At 36.5% G+C, this 21,461-nt stretch overlaps 1 protein-coding gene across 1 annotated transcript in view; it reads right to left on the reverse strand.

Moving 5' to 3' along the window:
* Positions 1-186: 186 nt before the first annotated feature.
* LOC102149088 (PAN2-PAN3 deadenylation complex subunit PAN3) overlaps positions 187-21,461 on the reverse strand; it is a 66,598-nt gene continuing 45,323 nt past the window's right edge. Inside the window, exons 6-8 of the mRNA XM_070219898.1 lie at positions 5,247-5,394; positions 1,375-1,466; positions 187-1,054 (exon numbers count right to left, since the gene is read on the reverse strand). Coding sequence (XP_070075999.1) covers positions 974-1,054; positions 1,375-1,466; positions 5,247-5,394 — 321 coding nt within the window. The 3' untranslated portion in view covers positions 187-973. The remainder of the gene's footprint in view (positions 1,055-1,374; positions 1,467-5,246; positions 5,395-21,461) is intronic.

The following is a 21,461-nucleotide window of genomic DNA, read 5'->3' on the forward strand; positions in this document are numbered from 1 at the left end:
GCACAGCGAAGGCCCGCCCGGAGTATGGATGCCTCCTCTGACTACGCGTGCGCACTGGGGGCAGCTGTGCCCCTTAGACCCCCGGGCTCACGCGCTGTATCCGCAGAAAGGACTGCGCCTTCCTGATTCGGGCCGTCGAGGCACGCCCTCTCGTGGGGAACCGGCGCAGAACAATTACACAGAGTGTGTTGACTGCCCTTCTTCCCACCGGCATTTATTGAGCGCCCACTGGATGCCAGGCACTGCGCTGGGTGCTGCTACCTAAGGGACAACGACCGAGGCAGCCCAGCAGGGAAGCCCTGATCGCCAAGGAGCGGGTCTCAGCGGTCGGCCACGTTTTCCCCTACAGCTAACAGACAGTCCAGCGCGTACACGTCTGCGGACCGAGGGACCGAGGGGAGACGAAGCCGGCCCTGCCCTCCGGGGTCGGGCTGCCGGGAAAGGAACGGTCGGAGGGTAGAGGTGGCTGTGGGCGCGCCCGTGGGGCGGGGCTGGGGAACGGGACTTGGGCAGGGGACAGGGGCCTGGCGGGAAGGGCACTTTCCCGCGGCCGCGCAGATGGCTGCTCCGGGCGCCGGACCGGGGCTGGGGGCGTCACCGGGGCTGGAGGCGGCCCTGCAGAAGCTCGCGCTGCGGCGGAAGAAGGTGCTGAGCGCCGAGGAGATGGAGCTGTACGAGCTGGTGCAGGCGGCGGGCGGCGCCATGGACCCCGATGTGTTCAAGTGAGCGGGCGCGGGCGGGGCTGCGCGCTCGGCGACCCCCGACCCTCCAGCTCTCCCAGCCACCGCCCTTGTCGGACCCTCTTGAGGCCCAGCGTAGAGTCGGGGTCTTGAGGGAGGCGGCCACGCCTGCCCGCTCTGGCCGAGCAGCCTGGCCCGGGCGAGGAGGCTCCTTGCGCAGCGCGTCTGTCTCTCCAGGATCCTGCTGGACCTGCTGAAGCTGAACGTGGTGCCCCTCGCCGTCTTCCAGATGCTCAAGTCCACGTGCGCCGGGCAGAGGCTGCCGAGCGAGTCCCAGGCCCCCGCGGCCGTGTCACTGCCCACATCCAGCGCACCTGAGACGAGAGGTCAGAGGTGGGCCCGGTGCTCCCTGCTCCTGTGGTCCCGGAGGCGAGGTGGCGGGGATGGGGCGGATAGCGGGGCGGCAGCGCCCAGCCCAGCGTCGGCTTGGCCCTCAGTGGCCAGGCCTTTCTGCTGGTCTTCTCCCAGGACCCGCTGGGCTAGCCAAGGGCTCACCCCTGGGGCTCCGTCTCTTCGGCTTGGCTGCCGCCCTTGAGAGAGCACGTGCAGATCGGTGGCCGCAGAGCAGGTGCCCCAGGGAGGCCCAGTAGGCTAGGCTTCATCTGGGGCTTTTGCTGCCCCAGCCTCTTCTCACCTCTGGGCTCCTGCCTTCATCCCACAAACAGCGGACGAGACTGCTCTGGTCTTCGAGGACTCGGCGCTGCACCTTCCACACCATTTCTCCATCTATGATATGAAACGCCATAGAGCTAAGGAATCATAGAACATCTTTTAGCATAGAACTTTAAAAACAATCTCCTCACTCAAACCTTTCAACATTACAAGAATAAGTAACTCTACTTTTAAATAGTACACTATATATAAAAAAAAGTTTAATATTTTAATATTTTTAAGAAGAACGATAAATATTAATTTCCCCTTTCCGCTCATACTTTGCCTAAGCCAAAAAATAAAGAATATTAGCCAATTTTACCCATCGATTTGGCACCCACAGGAATATATAAAAAAAGATTAAAGACTTCAAAAAACTGGATCTAAAAACATAGATTTTTTTTAGATTTTTCTAAAATATTACAATAAAATTTCTAATAAATGAATACAATTATTCAATAATGATTAGTATAATAATTAAGTTCTTCTCCCCAAATGAATCATCTGAGATTTGTCATCATAACTTACAATAAAATATATCTAATAGTCCCAAAATCTGCACCGTACTCATCTTGAAGGAATGAATATTTGAAAATACTGAAAGTCACTATGGCTTTCTTTCTCATTTACAAATCGGTGATGGCATTTTCAAATTCAGGGACTCTCCTCCGCCCCTGCCAAGTGTCCACACACAATTAAGCAGAACAAGAGATGCCCAATTCTTGAGTTAGAACCGCATTAAACCAGCAGATGACACACCAGAACACTACCCAGAAATGTATGCTCCTTTTGCTACCTCTCTTAAAAATCCCTTTCAGACTATGGTTAATACTGAGGTAATTAAACTTAAAGTATACCAAGACTTAGTTTACTAAGTCTACTATCAAATCAAAATACTCTTAAGAAAAATTCTGATTAAAAAAAATTCAGCAATTAGTTCTCATGATAAAACTATTTCTCATGGCATAAAAAATTAAACCACAAATTAACATTTCATATACTTAGAGTAGGCATATTTTCACTTGTAAAGATCTATTCAAAAAATGTGTGCCTAAAGCAAAAACTACTAGAAAAATGTATCTTTATCTTTAGACTATGCACCACTTTAAAAGTATTCTTATTGTAGCACACTTTGGAAATAAATTTTGCTAAGGGTGTGTTAAGTGGTTCTCAACTTATAGCTACTCAACTTTGCTTAAATATTTTTACACTTTTGGTCAGAATATATTCCAATATGTATTTTTCCAAATATAATAAAAGTGACATTATTCTACTTTACATTTGAGTGCCAAACTAAGGTTTCAGATTTTTTAGAAAAACAGTAATTTGACCTATTTTCAAGGGCAATAATTTCTGGAATATAAGTTGAAAAAAGAGAAAATGAAACTTTATAACTGAAAATTACCAATAGGTTACAACTACAGTAGACAAGAAGCATTAAAGATAAATTAAATCACCACCAAGGTAGGTAAAGAACTCTACGACTTTTTTTATTCTACAACCTTAAAGTAGAAATGTCAAGAACCTTTCCTAGGCCTTGAAAAAAAAATAACCTTTGTGGGTAAGAAACGATAGAAGACACAGAAGGGGTAAAACGGTTTTCTGAAAGCAAGGCAGACAATTTTTTTTCTTTGCTCATCTCCAAAGAATAGTAAGCCATTAATTAAAAGGAGAAAACATGGAGAAATAATAAGTGCAAAACCATTCATCATTCCAGTATTTTGGGAAAATATTTTAGCTTAAATGATTGTCATTTGAATGAACAATTTTTAAGTAATAGGTATAAAGAATTCAGGAATACATTTAATATGCCATATTGGCCTATTTCCAATGGTTCCAGATAGTAATTACTTTCACTAATAGGAAGCGGAATGAATATTTTAATGTTAGAACTATGCAGAAGCATAAATAGTTTCTCAGCTAATTTAATTTTTAAATTAATTAATTTCACCCTAAATTTAGTTGTGATACCCAATTGGGACCAATGAAACACTTACCAACATACAGGAAAATACCCTACTGGCAAGCTTAAACAAATACCACAGCATTAATGGATTTTTTAAGTAAATGTTTTCAGGATCTAAAATTCCCTTTGGCATTTTTAACTCCTTCAATACTTCAAAAGCCTATTTTTTTTTAAATGGCAAGCTTGAACTAGTCTAGTCAAATATGCAAACAAAATATTTACTTTTGAAAGATGGGAAGATGTGTCGTTAGGCCCAAATAAATTGGCGCTTAATTAAGAAAGCCGAAGTTTTCTGATTGGCATACGCATACCATTATTGTGGGTGTTTTATAAACACTGCTCAGAAGTTTGGACAATCTCCAAGAAATTTTAGATGTGTAATCGACATGGAGATTATGCTCATGTAAACAACTCGAACACACCTCAATGGGAGAAAAACCATAGTAGCGTATTACTTAGCAGTAAAACTTTTAGGCTACCAGGGACATTCAATTCTGACACTGCTCTCTAGGGAAGAAGGGAAAATGTTTACAAAAATTAACTGAACCTGAGAAGAGCCAAAGTCGAAGAAAAGGTAAGGGGACAAGTGAGGTGGAGGTGGTTGTAAGGGAGGGCAAGAGGAGTGGGAAGGGGAGGGGATTGGGGGAAGGAGGCACTGATAAAATCCTTGGCAACACAAGGTTATTCAGCCTCTGCATACGCTTGATACTCTACATGCTAAATCAGATGCTCTGTTCCATAGTTGTTATTATCTTCTCTCATTCCTCTTCCAAAAAACGTCCTGGATTTTGATAGCAGTATCAAAACCCATGACTTATCTTACTAATTGGATTAAACTCTGGAGGCAGTACTAGTTCCAGGCTGATCTAGATAGCTCTTTTGGCTTCATTTAGTGTGTGTATATTTCATTTTGTTTCTGGTTTTTGAAATATTCAATACCAAGTGATGATTATTCAGTGCGGGTTCTTGAAACATAATCTGTGTGGGCAGCTCAAACATTTTACAGACACAAAGTAACCTGCTCAGCACTCGCTATGAATTCAATGTAATTTCACATACCTTACATTTCTAATTAAGGTACATATCCACAGGGATGACTGATGTTATCTAAGAAATTTTTCATATTTTATATTAAAATAAATGTTTATGTTATGGAGTAGAAGGCAAACTTTGCATGAATTTTTAAAATAAAAGAGAGGACTTCAAAGAAAACAGGGTTCTCAAAGAGTCCCTTTGAACTATGCCTCAAGACCGCTGGTTTGTTCAAACTCTTCTGCCATTATGGGTAAACTTGGAAGAAAGAGATTGAGAAGAACTGTTTTCCCTACTTCAATGACCCCTAACAGTTTACATTTCTTTCCCACTATTGTTTATAATACTGTATCCAATTTAAAATTACTACTACAAATTTATAGTCAAACATCTGAAAGGCAAGACATCTAAACTTTTATTTAGAATGATATAGAATAAATTATTATTTTAGAAACTTAGTAGAAAAGGAGAACTCTGAAACATATATATACAGCAATATTCTATTTCTGGTGCTTTTACAGAAGTTTTTGAGTGAAACAGCATTATCGCTGACTTTAAAAAATAGAGAAATACTAAGGTCCAGATAGGTATTTTTTTCTAAATAACCATTTTCTCCTTTAAATTTATTTTTGTGCTTTTAAATATCTTTATACACAATTTTTGTTCATCTTTAAATTTTTGCTTTATCATTTTCAACTACACATTTGGTCTATGGTACCAAAACCTACAAAACAAAACTTATAATGTGTTTAAATGTGAATCATTCAAGTATACAACTTCAGTTCTGACAGACTCACAGCAAACGGTGCTTACAGATTTGATATCTAGAAGTCACTGGAAATAGTTACTCAGCTTACCTGGTGCTAATCCAGCAGCAGCAGGACTTCCCATGGATGGGTGAGAGAAAACTTGAGAGAAGGCAGACATATTTGACTGGGACACGTTACTCAGCCTGGAGGTCGATCCTCCTTTAGGAATAAACTCGCTTGCAGTAGGATTTGGTGTCTATTTAAAAATCAAATATAGTAAGTTAACACACTTTAAGCCCAAAAAAGACATTGAATCTACTAGGCATTACTCCACAGTGCTTTATTTACTGAGCAAAGTATTTTATTGAAAGGATTTACAGTGTTTTTTAGTTTTCTTATTTTGGGGTGGTATAATTAAATTTCTTTCTTGCAGGAAATTTTTAATCAAATTTGAAGATAGTAATCATTTCACTTGCAGAATTTAACCTCAGAAACATGTAAAATTTGCCTTTATTGTCAAATATGCATCATTACCAAACTATCCTAGCACATTTTAGAGAACTGGGAGGTTGAGACTACCTCAAAACTGAGCAACAAGTTTCAAATTTAATATCTCTAAACCACTTCTACCAGGATCAAGGTCAAAACTGTCTTTATTCCAAAATGAATCACTTCCTTTTTTGTAAGCACTTGAGACATTTCCCCAATAATATGGTACCATGTATTTAGGTAACAGAGTAAAGACAAGAAAAAACACTTAAAAACAAGGCAAATATGGGAGGAATCAAGATATAAGAAAAGCATAATAGAGGCCCCAATGCCTGCAAAGCATCACATGTACTTTGTTATATTAAAAATATGTTACTATGAGGTTATATGGAAAAAACATTTCTTCACAGTTGTACTATGCCAAACATTTTATATATTAACGTGGAATGGTACTTTTGGCTTTAAAAACTATTAGAACATTATGAGACTGTATATCAAACTGATAAATGGCCTATATTTTCTCCATGTCGAACACACGAATATCCTAAATATTTTTCTGAAATAGTGACCACTTTAAATTCCACATGCTTAAGTATAAAGATTCAATGACTGTTAATGATATCATTTGAATTCAACTTCCAAAAGGGTCAAATAAGGAGATAATTTATTATGTTCATACTTCAGCCCGAATTCTATGTATACGTATAAACTAAGTTTTAAAACACATTGAATCATGATGCAAAATATTTAATCACTTAAAAGTATTTTAGCATTGATCATTAGGATGTAAAACTTAATTTCCATAGAAGGCAGAAAATAAGAAGGTGGACTAATTATTGTACAACTGAAGAACAACTACCCTACTTGATATGAACGACACTTTAAACTGCCAAGTTAGAGTTCAAAGTATTAGATTTGTAAGATAAGTCAACAGGCTAACGTAATTTTAAACTATAAAACAAATATTTTACCAGTTACAAGCCAGTTAAAATTAAATACAAAGTGACAGAATATAGAAGAAATGTTAATCTGGGCTTAATTAAAATATATTAGATATACAGAACGAACATCTTTTACTCCCACATTTGAGACATGAAATTCTGAAAAGAAAAACAATCAGGCCTCAGCCAAAATATACTTTCCAAAGAGAAAAAAATCCTCTTCCATCACTTATATATATATATTTTAAACCTTCCAAATTTTGAAGTTTTCAAAAATAGTGGCATGTTCTTTAAAAGTATGGTCAATTCCTTAGTTTCTAGAGTAGAAAATAAGTCAGTGCATTTTACTGAGCTAGTTGAAAGAGAACAAAGGCTACCAACAAGATCATTTCAGAGCTAAATCAGATTTAATCCTAAATCTATTTTAGAAGATAAGAATCAAGATAAAAGTAATCAGGTATTTTGGTTAAAGACTCCAAAACGCCTGGGAGAGATAGGGACTTCAGGATTACAAGATTACTAAGAGACAGCAAATTTAGACAAAGAAAATTATATATGCATACAAAGATCTTAGTAGCATATTCCTGAGAATTAGGTATTACCCAGTTTACATTTCACTTATATCCTACATTCACTGTGAATAACAGACCATCTGATTTCAAAGCTGAGTTTCTCTAAATTAAATCTATTCTAAATTAATTTGAAAGTCTACTTTTAAGGGATCCTATAAAGGAGAAAAAGGAAGGGAAAGTCTATTCTAGTGTTTCCAAACAAACCGTATATATAAAATGTCATTATAACAAATTGTAAAGGGCCTCCAAATTTATAATAGAAGTTATTAAAATTTAACTAAAAAATTTATACACTAAACTGCAACAAGCACAGATGCAAAAAACCTACCTGACAGTGAATTTTAATTAAAAAGTGAAAAGAAGGGCCTAAAACCCTCCCTCCTTCCTGTTTCCTGATTTAAGATGGCTGGGTGGTTCCCTTAAGTGAGCAGTTTCGGAGCTTGTTTTATTCAAATCTAAGTATTTGCGATTAGAGAAAAAGTAAAAAGATTCAAATGGCAAAAAAAAGAATTACATAAGATTGAGGGATAAAACAAAATCTAGGAATGAGAGTAGAGCTACTATTATTAACAGATAATACAAATTCCTGTAGCCAGATTAGAAAACTACCAGAAATAGAGTAATAATGAAAAATTACTATAATAATGAGAATTCTTTCATGACAAAATTAGATAAAACAATAACTACAATAAAAAGATGCATTCTTAAAACTGCTTTAATATTACTAGTTTAAAATATAAATAAGTTTTATAAAGTAACAAAATAGCATAGGCACCCACATTTAACATATTAATAATAATTTTTTGAAAGATAAGACAAAACTGGTAACTAAAACTAATATCACATTAAAATGAAAAGTCATTCATCAGAAAATAAATAATTTCTTTAAGCTTTAGGAGATGAAGATTCTGTCTAGAGAGACAATTCAAGGACTTGGGTTATATAAATTGTCTAACTTCAACAACACTAAAGAGAACGAAATGAGAAAAGGAATAGTGAAAAAGCAAAAGTTTTATTATTTTTGCCCTATGATTTAGATAATCTCTTTATAACTATCTAGATTTGTTCCTATATTATTAAATTTGTCTTTTTTAATATAGATAATTGTATTTCTATTCAAAATTTCTATTTCTATCTAATTTGTATTTGTCTTTTAAATCCTATTCTTCATTCGTGTCTTCAACATTATAAATGCACATTTGAAAAAGAAATCAATGTTTATTCAAGTCAAATAAGAGATATTCACTTTGTGAAAATTTGTCAATAAAAATAGAATTTTAGGTTCTCATACACTTAAATTTACACTGCAACTTTCATGCCAAAAACAACCAAGTCCTTTTTATATAGTGAGTTCTCCAAATTGACATAATTCCCCAGCATTTGGGTATGATTCCTACCTGTACTCTGGACACAAATGTATTAGATCAAGAGTCCTGATCTTCAGCTGAAAAAGTACTGTTGTGATTATCATCGTTTTATTTTAAATGAAATAATAATTAATGTTTCAATCCAGACATCCCATCCAATCAAAATGAGAGAGTATTTCCTATCTACAAATGACCAATGAAGCTTTTTAAAAAAATGAAGTAATTTTCTGATGAGGTTTCTCACTCAGATTTAATACAATTTTACACTTTTCTACTATTATATGATTCCACGGAAACTTACTTTTAAAGTAAAATTCAGTATTTAATACTCTGCTGGACTCCACTGCAAACAGGATACTTACTATCTAAAACCACAATAAATTAGTCCCAAAATTAGGGGACTAATATTTAATAAACAGTGCAACAAAATAGTGAAGCCATTAAATATTTTTTAAAATTAGGTAAAAAGATAGGAAGAGAAAGATTGAATGAAATTACAACACAAAATATCATGAAATATTTCATGCTACACATGTAAAACAGGTCTGTAAGAAAAAGAAAGTTGTCTTAAGGTGATGTATGAATGATCGAGAAACCACTAACATTCCTGAACATTGGTCAGGTTTTCTTTTTTTAATTGCATAGGAAACTCATAAAACCACAAAATACTTCCAAGGTATAACTCCTTATAATGAGCTCAATTTGCTTTACCTGTCTTAATGGCTTCATAAGTTGTTATCAGTAATCTTTCCATTCTCTGAATGAAACATGACCTGGTGACTTTTTCTTAACAGCTTTATTTAGATATAAGCAACATATAATAAACTGCACATATTTAAAACACAAACTTTGATAAGTCGACATAGGTAGATGATCATGAAACCACTACTAAGTTAATGAATATTAATGAATATTATCCATCATGCCCAAGCTTCCATGAGACTCCTTTAAATCCCTCCTTTCCATTCCTCTCTGCTCCCCTATTTGGTCTCTAGGCAATCACTGATCCATTTTTTATCATTATAAATTAGTCTGTATTTTCTAGAATTTAATATAAATGAATCTTACATACATATGTATGTCCTGGTTTTTTGGCTAGCTTCTTTCGCTTGGCTTCATTAAGATTCATCCGTGTCATTGCCTCTACCAATATTTCCTTCATTTTTTTTACTGCTGATTAACATTTAATAGTATCAACATACCACAATTTGTTTATCCTTTCATCTGATGGACAAAGGTTGTTTCCAGTTTTTGGCTATTACAAACAAAGGTGCAATGAATACTCATGTATAAGTCCTTGTATGAACATGTTTTGTTACTCTTGGGTAAATACCTAGCAGTGAATGGCCTGGACATATGGTATGTGTATACACAAACTTTTCAAAAAATTGGTACGCTGTTTTCCAAAGGAGTTGTACTATTTTAATATGTCCACCAGTACTACCTGAAGAGATCAAATTACTCTACTCGGGAACAAGGCCTTTGGTCAGACTTTTACATTTTGGACATCTTAGTAGGTGTGTAGTAAAGTCTCGTAACTATAATTTGCATTTCCCAAATGATTCACCATTCTGTATCTTCTTTGGTGAAAAGTCTATTCACATTTTTTGACCATTTTTATTGGGTTTGCTTGTTTTCTGTTACAGAATTTTGACAGTAATGGATAGAAGTCCTTTGTCAGATACGTGATATACAAGCATTTTCTCCAGGTCTATGATTTGTCTTTACATTTTCCCAATAGTATCTTTCAAAGAACAGAGGTTCTTAAGTGTTTATGAAGTCCAGTTTATCAAGTTTTTCTTTTATGGATCATGTATTTAGTGTTGGAGCTAAGGAATATTTGCCTAACCAATGGACACAGATATTTTCTTCTGCAAGTTTTGTAGTTTCACGTTTTACATTTAGGTCTATGACCCACTCTGAGTTAATTTTTTTTTTTTTAAAGATAAGCACCTGAGCTAACATCTGTTACCAACCCCCTCCCGCTCCCCTTCCCCCTCCTTCTTCCCAAAGCCCTCCAGTACATAGTTGTATATACTCTAGCTGCAGGTCCTTCTGGTTGTGCTATGTGGGGCGCCATCTCAGCATGGCCTGATGAGCGGTGCCATGTCCATGCCCAGGATCCAAACCGGCAAAACCCTGGGCAGCCAAAGTAGAGCATGCAAACAGTGACTCGGCCACGGGGCCAGCCCCTGAGTTTCACCTTTATATAGTGTGAGGGATAGGTCTAAACTAACATGTTTTGCACTCAACTCTCCCAGCACTGTTTGCTAAAAAGATAATTCTTTCTCCACTGAATAGCCTTTGCTACTTTGTTAAAAATCAACTATGTATTAGGGAGTTAATTTCCGGACTCTGTAATCTGTTCCACCGATGCCAATCCATCTTCATGACAACAGCACACTGTCTTGATTATTGTAGCTTTACAGTAACTCTTGAAGTCAGGTATTGGAAGTCTTGCATCTTTTTCTTGTCGTTTTTTTTTTTTTACTTTGGTTTGGTTTATAGGCCTTTTGCATATTCACAGTAAGATTGGAATAAGTTTGTCAATTTCTACTAAGCAGCCTGGTGAATTTTAATTGAGATTGCACTGAATCTATACATCAATTTTGGGAGAACTGACGTCTTCAGATTCATGAACATGATACACATCTCCATTTACTTAGGTCTTCTTTAATTCCTCTCAGGAATGTTCTAAAATTTTCACTGTACAGGTCTTCAGATCTTTTGTCAGACTGATCCCTACTTTATATTTCTGATATTATCATAAACTGCGTAATTTTTAACATCCCAATGTATGAATGTTTGTTGCTAGTATACATGTACCAGTTTCCTGTGGCTGCTGGAACTAATTACCACAAACTTGATGGCTTAAAACAACAGAAATTTATTCTCTTACAGTTTCTGGAGGCCAGGAGTCCAAAATTAAGGTGGTTGCACTACCTCCAGAGGCACTGGAGCAGAAAGAATCCACTCCATGCCTCTCTCCTAGCTTCTGGTGACTGCCAGCATTTGGGGGCGTGCGTTGGCTTGTACTACATCACTTCAGTTTCTGCCCTCCATCCTCACATCACTTTCTCCTTTGTGTGCAATCTCCCTCTGCCTCAATCTTAAAAGAACATTTGTCACTGGATTCAGGGCCCATCTGAATAATTCAGAATAATCTCATCTCAAGATCCTTAACTTAATTACATCTGGTAAAATTCACCAATTCCAGGGATTAGGACGTAAACATATTTTTTCAGGGGCCACCATTCATCACACTACAATAGAGAAATAAAGCTGAGTTGGGTATGTTGATTTTGTATAATGCAACTTTACAGAACTCATTTGTTCTAACAGTTTTTTCTAAAGATTCTATCTTATTAGCTACAGATGATTTATATTTTAACTATAGATGACTACGTCTCTGTGAATAAAGACATCTTCCCTTATTTCTTGCCAATGTGTATGTCTCACTTCTTCATATGACACTAGAACATTCAGTAAAATGCTAAACAGAAGTGGTGAAAGCAGACATTCTGGCCTTAATTCTGATCTTAGGAAAAAAGCATTTAGTTTTTCACCATTACGTATGATATCGGCTTTAGTTTTTTCAGTTTTTTTTTTTTTTTTCAGATTAAGGATGTTCTCTTGTATTTCTAGTTTGCTGAGAGTTTTTACCAGGAATTGATGTTAGATTTTGTCACATGTTTTTTCTGTATCTATTGAGATGATCATATGGTTTTAGTGAGGTAATATGATTAGTTACATCAATGGATTTTTAAATATTAAACCAACCTTACATGACTGAGACAAATTCCAATTCTTCATGGTGTATTATCCTTTTTACATACCATTGGGATTCAATCTACTATAATTTTGTTAAGAACTTGTGCATCTATATACATGAGAAATATACATTATACATTATTGGGATATTTAGACTACTACACTATATGCATTATTGGGATGTTTAGACTCCTTACATTTAATGTGATTACTGATAATACAGTTGGGTTTATATACTGGTTTTCTTTGTGTGCAATGTCTTCATCTGGTTTTGCTATCATAGTAATGCTGACTTCATAGAAGGAGTTGGGAAGTTTTCCTTCTTTTTCAATTTTTTGGAAAACTTTGTGCAGAACTCATACTATTTCTTCCTTAAATACTTGATAGAATTCACCAGTGAAGCCATCTGGGCCATCGTTGTGGGAAGGTTTTTCACTACAAATTCAATTTCTTTAAAGCATTTAGAGCTAATCAGGTTATCTGTTACTTCCTGAGTGAACCTGGGTAGTCTGTCTTTCAAAGATTTGTCTGTTTCATCTCTTGTCAAACTTATTGCCATAAAATGATTCATAATATTTCCTTAGTATCCTTATAATAATATCTGTAGGATCTAATGATGTCACCTATTTCATTCCTGATACTGGTAATTTGTGACTTTTATCTTTTTTTCATAAACAGTTTGGCTAGATATTTATCAATTTTATGGATCTTCTCAAAGAACCAGCTTTTGGTTTAATTTTTCTCTATTTTTTTCCATTTGCTCTTTATTGATTTCTGCCCTGATCTTAATTGTTTCTTTCCTTATGCTTTCTTTGGGTTTAATTTGCTCTTCTTTTTCTAGTTTCTTAAGGTAGAAGCTGAAATCATTGGTTTGGGAACCTTTTTTCTTTGCTAATATAGGCATTCAGTGCTATAAATTTCCCTCTGATTACTGCTTTAGTGGCATCTCACAACTTTTGACATGTTTTCCTTTTCATTCAGTTCAAAATACTTTCTAATTTCCCTTTCCATTTCTTCTTTGCCCCATGAGTAATTTAGAAGTGCGTTATTTAGTATCCAAATACTTAAGATTCTCCAAAGATTTTTCTGTTATTGATTTCTAATTTAATTCCATTGTGGTCAGAGAACATGTTTGTATGACATGAATCCTTTTAAATTTATTGAGACCTGTTCCATGACCCGGAATTGATCTGCCTTGGTCAATGTTCTATGTGCACTTGAAAATAATATGTATTTGGTTGTTGGTGGGCAGAGTGTTCTACAAACGTCAAACTAATAGAGTTGTTCAAGTCTCACATCTACTGATTTTCTGTCTCTTCCTTTGACTATTGAGAGAGGAATACTGAAATCTCTATCACTCTCTTTTTCTCTTTACAATTCTATTAGTCTTTCTCTCATATATTTTAACCCTCTATTATTAAGTGCCTAAACATTTCAGAATGGCATAACCATACTCTCAATGAACTGTCCCCTTTATCTTTACCAAATGAACTTCTTTGTCCCTGGTAGCATTCACTGCTCTGAAATCTACTTCGTCTGATAAGAATACAACTAGTTCAGCTTTCTTTTAATTAGTTCATGGTATTAATCTATTTTTGTCTTTATGTTTAAAGTAGGTTTCTGGTCAGCTTCATATGTAGTTGGATCTTGTTCTTTTTTTAATCCAATCTGAAAATCTCTGCCTTTTTATTGGGATGTTTAGACTACTTACATTTAATGTGATTACTGATATAACTGAATTTAAATCTATCTAGCATCTTGCTATTTGTTTTATATTTGTTCCATCTGTTCTTTGTTTCCCTTTTCCTTTTTCTGCTTGCTTTGGGATTACCTGATTTTTTAAACTCCATTTTATCTCCCCTCCCAGTTTATTAGCTGTAACTCTTTGTTCTGATATTACAGTGGTTGCCTTAGGTTTTATAGTACATAGATTTAACTTATCACCAACCATCCCAGTCTGCTAGGGCCATAATATACTGAGTGGCTTACACAACAGAAATTCATTTTCTCATAGTTCTAGAAGGGGAGAGTCCAAGATCAAAATGCCAGCAGCGTTGGCTGCTCCTGAGGTTTCCTTAGCTTGCAAACACCATCTTCTTGCTGTGTTTCTTCTCACAGAAACAGGCCTTTTCTCCGTGCTCACGCATCCCTGGTATTTCCTCAATTTCTTCTAAGACGCCAGTCATATCAGATTAAGGGCCCATCCTTATGACCACAATTAACCTTAATTACCTCTTTAAAGGCCCCAATTTCAAATGCAGTCACATTAAGGATTAGGGCTTAAACCTATAAATTTGGAGGAGACATAATTCAGTCCATAACACTGACTATCACTGAGTCTTAAAGTACTTCAGAAATAGTACAACAAGCTCACAATATTACACTTCCATTTCTCCCCTCCCAAACTTTGTGCTATTGTCGTATATTTTATTTCTACACGTTATAAACACTACAATACATTGTTACTGCTTTTGCTTTGAATAGTCAATTATCTTTCAAAGAGATGTAAATTGTAAGGGGGAAAGTTTCTTATATTTACTCATGTAGTTACTGTTTCTGGTGCTCTTCATTCTTTGTACAGATCCAGATTTCCACAGGGTACTGTTTTCCTTCTGCCTGAAGTACTTCCTTTAATATCTAGTGAAGTACCTATCTGCTGGTGGTAAATCCTTTCAACTACTGAAAGTCTGAAAAAGTGTTTATTTCACGCCTTGGAAAAAATTTTAGGGGCTGGCCCAGTGGCGCAGCAGTTAAGCTTGCACGTTCCGCTTCAGCGGCCCATGGTTTGCCCGTTTGGATCCCAGGTGCAGACCTGTGCACTGCTTGTTAAGCCATGCCGTAGCAGGCATCCCACATAAAAGGAGAGTAAGATGGGCACGGATGTTAGCTCAGGGCCAGTCTTCCTCAGCAAAAAGAGGAGGATGGGTGGCAGATGTTAGCTCAGGGCTAATCTTCCCCCCCAAAAATAAAATTTATTTTGAAATAATTTAAGACTCACAAGAAGTAGTACCCTTTATCATCTTTCCCCAAAGATAACATCTTACATAACCATAGTATATTCTCAAAACCATGTGTTAATTTACATGGGTGCAATAAGTTTAACTAAACTACATACTTCATTCAAATTCCACCAGTCTTTACATTCACTTACTTGACTGTATTCTTGTAAGATATTTTTTCCAAGAATTGAATTCTAAGTTGACATTTTTTCTGTTTCTGTATTTTAAAGTTATTGCTCCACTGTCTTCTGGCTTGCATTGTTTCCAACAAGAAACAGGCTGTGATTTGTATCTCTGTTCCTCAAAAGTGCATATTTTTTCCTCTGGCTGCTTATTTGGTGTGCCGTGGTGTAGTTTGGTTTTTTTTTTCATGTTCCTTTTGTACTAATGTTTATTGGGTTTCTTGGACCTGGGGCTTACAGTTTTCATCCAGTGGGAAAATATTTGCCCATTATTTCTTAAAATACTTTTTCTGTACAACCTTCCCCCACTCTGCTTCAGGGACTCCAAATACAAGTATGTTAGGCTACTTCAACTTACCCCACAGCTCACTTTTTCTCTATGTTTTTTTGGATAGTGTCTATTGATATGCCTTCAAGTTCACTAACCTTTTCTTATGCAATGTCCAATCTACCATTAATCTCATCCATTATAATTTTCATTTCAGATACGGTAGTCTTAAATTTTAGAAGTTTGATTTGAATTTTTTTAGTATCTTCCATGTATGTACTAACATGTTTACTCTTCCCCTAGCTTCCTGAACATACGGAATATAGTTATAATAACTGTCTTGATGTTCTTACATACTATTTACATGACATTTCTAGGTCAATTTTGATTGATTACATTTGCTTCTTCTCTTTGTGGGTCGTATTTTCCTACATCTTTGCATGTCTGCTAATTTTTGATTGAATGCCAAATATTGTTACTTTTATCTTGTGGGATGCTTGAGGTTTTTTTTGCCCTGAGCTAACATCTGTGCCAATCTTCCTCCACTTTATATGTGGGTCACCACCACAGCATGGCTGACGAGTGGTGTAGGTCCATGTCCAGGATCCAAACCTGTGAACCCAGGCCACCAAAGCAGAGCACAAGAAACTTAACCACTAGGCCATGGGGCCAGACTCTGGATATTTTTTATTTCTATAAATATTCCAGAGCTTTGTTCTCCACCGCAATTAAACTGCTTAAAAATCAGCCTGATCCTTTCAGGTCTTCCTTTTAAGCTTTATTTGGAAGGACTAGGGCAGCATTTACTCTAAGGCTAATTTGGCCGCACTACTGAGGCAAAAGACTTCCCGTTACCCTACTTGACGCTTCATGAATTATGATGTTTTCCACATTGGTTGGTGAGAATAGGAACTATTCTTGGCCTTGTATGAGCTCTGAGAATTATTTCCCATGATCATTTCAGGAATTTCTTCTTCTACCTCAAATAGCCTCCTCACTCAGACCCTCTGATCAGTACTAAGCTGAAGACTTAAGGGGAACCTTTGCAAGCATCCAAAGTTCTCTCTCTGTATGAGCTCTCTCCTCTCCAGTACTTTTTCTTGTGAACGATAACCACCTTGGCCTCTGTGAACTTCCGGTTTGGTCTCCTCAATTAGATCACAAGGCTCCACCTGAGTTCCCTCTTCATGCACCAGACTTGGAAACTCCCTCTAGGCAGTAAGCTTGGATAATCATAGGGATCATCTCATTTGTTTCCCATCTATCAAGAATCACTGCCCTTCATCACCTGATACCTAATGTCTTGAACACTGTTGGTTCATATATTTTGTTCAGTTTTTTACCTGTTTCTGGAGAGAGGCTAAGTTCAATCCCTGTTCTTCCATCTTGACCAGAAGACAAATCTAGTGGTGATATTCTCAGAACATAAGGTATTCTTAATTTGATCTTAAGTTACCAATATGCAAAATTTAGCCAATTCCTTGTTTTGGTTAGACCAGACACCCACTAGTAAAGAGGTGCTTTGCAACTATCATTTCAAACAATTAGTAAGAAAATCAATTATTTCCGTATAAAGTTGGTTTTCTTTTCAACTTTTATTATGCTTTCTATATCATCTCTTTCCTAAACAGATAAATTACGCCACAACTATCCTTTTGATAATGCAGATATATTTGAAGCATCAAATCATAGAGTCTATTGTACATCCTAAATACCCTCTCAAATTAAACGACATCTACCCATGTCACTGTCAGTCCCCAAATCTAGGCCACAATCATCCCTACTCAAGTTTGAGAGAGTAAAAGAGAACAGTAGAAAAAGAGAACAAGAAGAGGGGAAGGAAGGGAAAGTGAGAGGAAAGAAAGAGAAGGAAAGTTCTGTTCAATGACTTTATTGCTGAAATCCAATTAAATTGAGCAGGTCAAGTCTCCACTGTCATTGACTGAATTAAGTCAATAAAAAAAAACAAACCAGGAGATAAAATGTTGATGTTGATCTTAGCCTCACCTACTTTTCTCCAAAACCTACAACTCTAATCTCCCATCTTCACTACTATTCTTCCCTCTTTGGAGTGACAAAGGAGCCTAGTTGGGACTAATTCAAAAGATTCATGTCCAAGGTAGGGGTGCGTAGGTACGTGTGTTGGGGGGGGGAGGGTGTGCATGCGCGTGTGTTTCTTGGCAAGGGCAAGGAGCAGTGAATTATTTGGGAGGGTAGAAGATGGGATACTGAAAATGACGGAGAAAGGCAGGAAAAGGCAAGTATTTTGCCTTGATAAAATGATCTAAAAAGGCATAAAAAGATGAGACCCATGGACATAAAGAACAGCGTTATTCAGAGCTTTTTTAACTAGTCTTCAGTATTCATAAATAACACAAAACAAAGAGGAACAGGATGAGATGGAAAGGAGAAGTCAAATGGCTAACCAGAACCTCCAAGTTCACATTTCTACAAGATGTTTTTTTATTTTAATGGGTTATTTCCTCATATTTCAAACATATCCAAATATGGTCAATTTAAAATTTATCATCAAAATATACTCAACTTCTGGGTTATTCAGAAACTAACCTACTTAAGACCAATTAAGTTTCATTTTCTAAGTTAAAAGCTCACATCTAAATACTACTACTACTGTGAAATCAGTCTCATATCACAATTTACAAATTTTCTGAAGCAAACTGGGCCTTCTAAAAACACTCCAATAGAGTAAATATTATTTTCTAAATAAATCAGAATCAAATTGGTGGATAAAGTGGAAGAAAGTTGATTACTATGCTTCCAAGAGATTCACACTAGTTTTCTTTTAAACAGAAGTTCTCCTATTTATAATTTGACTATCTTAAAGGGAAAAGTAGCATGTGTGTGTGTCACAACCTGCCAAATGAAAATTAACTAGTAATAAGTTTTGCGTTACAGTAGAACTAAACAGAAAAATTTTCATGAACTCAGCGTAAAGTAATTCTCTATAGACAACAGCTTGAAACTACAGGCACATAAATTTCCTAAGATATTTGTTCATCTACAAAGTTTGTCAGAGATGGGTAATACTATAAACACTATTCTTGAGAATAGCTTGATGATTTGTATCAAAATAAAAAATAAGCAGGCCCTTTGACCTAGTACCCCCACATCTAGGAATTAAAACGAAGGAGAAAAATCACACAAGTCTAAAAGATTAAGTTTAGCACATTTTAAATTTATGACTTGTTTTTAAAGAAAATGAAATCACTAAAGTATCTATTAGTAGGGATCCAGCTATATGGATTATGGTACATACAACAGTGTGCAGCCATTAAAAATCATGTGGATTGATATGTTTTTATTTACCATGGAAAAAGGCCCATACCACTCTTGAGTAAAAATAAAATAAAAATTAGAGTACAATACAGCAATTATACTAAATTGTTATTTCTGTAAAATGATGTGCTTATTCATAAGAGAAAGGGGGATCAGTGGTGGGGAGCAAGGGGAGAGGGGGAAGGGACGGAGGGAGGGGGAGAGGGAGAGGGGGAGAGAGAGAGAGAGACAGACAGAGGGGATGTGTGTGTGCATGTGCATATGTGTGGAAAAGGATGCTAACTAAATACGCTCACTAAAATCTGAAGAGAGGTGTTACCTCTAGGTGGTGAGGGAACTGAGGACATTTTTGCTTCCTTCTTTATACTTCTCTGTAGTGTCTGACTTTTTTCCAATAAGTATATATAATGTTTACAAAAAAGTTTTAAGTTTGTTAAGATTTATAAATCATGAAGCCACTTACACCATTCCTTTTTCTTTGCATATTATCATCGCTGAATGAAGTGGCATTACAATAAGAATTCACATAAAACAGGCAATATTTAAACTGAGACGAGTAGAACCAATGTATATAAAAAAAGCAAAATCTCTATCTGGAGGATAGATGACATTTAAAAACAAAAACATAAACTGCTCCTCTTCCACTTAAAAGCTATTTACATATCAAAGCTCTCCAATAACAGTAATCATTAATGGTCATGGAGGCATACCACCTAGTTCATTCTCAATATTACACTCCCTATTTACATGTCAATTATCTCTATAAAGCTGGGGTGAAAAGTATTTCTCTCCCTAAAAGGAGCAAAAATATCCATTTAGGTCAGTTAGCAGGCCCAGGAGAATGAGACCATCACAGGATTCCAGAGAGATCAGAATTACTTTATATAGCTAAAACTATTTTCTACACCTATGTACATCTTCTATCCACAGCTATATAATGGTAAAACTCACTTGTCACACTGCATAGTAAGAGAGATTCACTCAGAGGCATTCTCTCTAACTAAGAATCCTGCCATATTTAATCACAAAATTTAGCATACGTTAAGATTTCTCAAACATTTTTCAATAACAATATTTTATCATGAAACGGTACCAAAAGAAAGTTTAAGAAAATGCCCAAAGCATTAAATTTCAGGACTAACATTAGGCCAAATACTCATCCCGCCAGATAATCATTAATCCAGGTTCATCTAATTAATTATTTCAATAGCTAATATATAAAAGATGCTGTACTAGGCACTGTGGAGAAGAAAGATATATAAAACATAGGCACTGTGCTCTAGAAGTTCACGGTCTGGAATTCACAGATAGAGAATGTACCCTGAACCCAATTCCACACTCCCAAGAGCTCAGATCATCCATGTATCAAAAAAATATTAAATATCTATAGTGCACCTACTCTTAGCCTATAAGACAAGTTATATATACATTAATTAGAGCAATGTAAGTGCTAAGGGAAAGCGAACAAATGATTAATGCTGTCTAATTAGGTCATAAGACCATATGCTTGAATTGAATCCTAAAAGACAAGTTTGCTGAGTCAAGACAGAGAGAAGGGCACAGCAAGCAAAGTGAATGTTCAAAGGCAGAGGCAGGAAGAGTATGGTACTCTTCATGGAATGGCAAATAGTTCTGCAGCAGTAATCAGGAGTAAGATCAAGAGGCACCTTGTATACTTTTCTAAGGGATTTGGATTTTATTCTAATGACAAAGAACAGATGACAGAGATGAGAAATAAGATCAATCACCCAGGCAGTGGTTTGAAAGATAAGAACAGAAGTAGGAAACCAGATAAGAGACTGCAATAATAATAGTCCAAGTAAGAAATGAAGGTGGGCCTAAATTATAACTTAGTAATATTAAAAGCGAAGACAATTTCAAAGTTGCACAATCAACAGATCTTAGTGGCTGAAGGATGTGGCAGATAAGACAGAAGAGTGAAGAAGAGCTCACAAATTAGACAACTGAGTACTATCAAGAACCAAGACAGAAGCTAGTCTTTACAGTGAGTACAGACGACTGGGAGGATTAAAACCAATCTCTGGAAGTCAAATGTGAATAGGGAGTAGCTGAAGAAATGAAGATACATGAGATCACCAAGAGATCACTGTGTGGAGCAAAACAGAAGAGAGTCAAGGACAGAGCTTGGGAGAGTTCCTGAGGGCAAGGCCTAGGACAAGAGGTCCTCAAAAGAGACTAATAAGGAACAACAGTCTAAGAACTAAGGGAACAAAGTTTCAAGGAAAGAGGAATGGTCAACAACATCGAATGCAGCAGCGGTCAGCGAAGAACAGCTACTTTTGGGAGTCAGGGAACCTTATCAAAGAGAGCTGCAAGAGAGTGGGCAAAGTGAAAGGCAAAGCACTGGGAATCAGGAGATGAATGAAAGGTAAAGAAGTAGGAACAGTAAGCAGGAAGCATTTCTCAAATTGTATGG

This window comes from Equus caballus, chromosome 8 (genome assembly GCF_041296265.1).
Source record: "Equus caballus isolate H_3958 breed thoroughbred chromosome 8, TB-T2T, whole genome shotgun sequence".
Taxonomy (NCBI): Eukaryota; Metazoa; Chordata; class Mammalia; order Perissodactyla; family Equidae; genus Equus; species Equus caballus.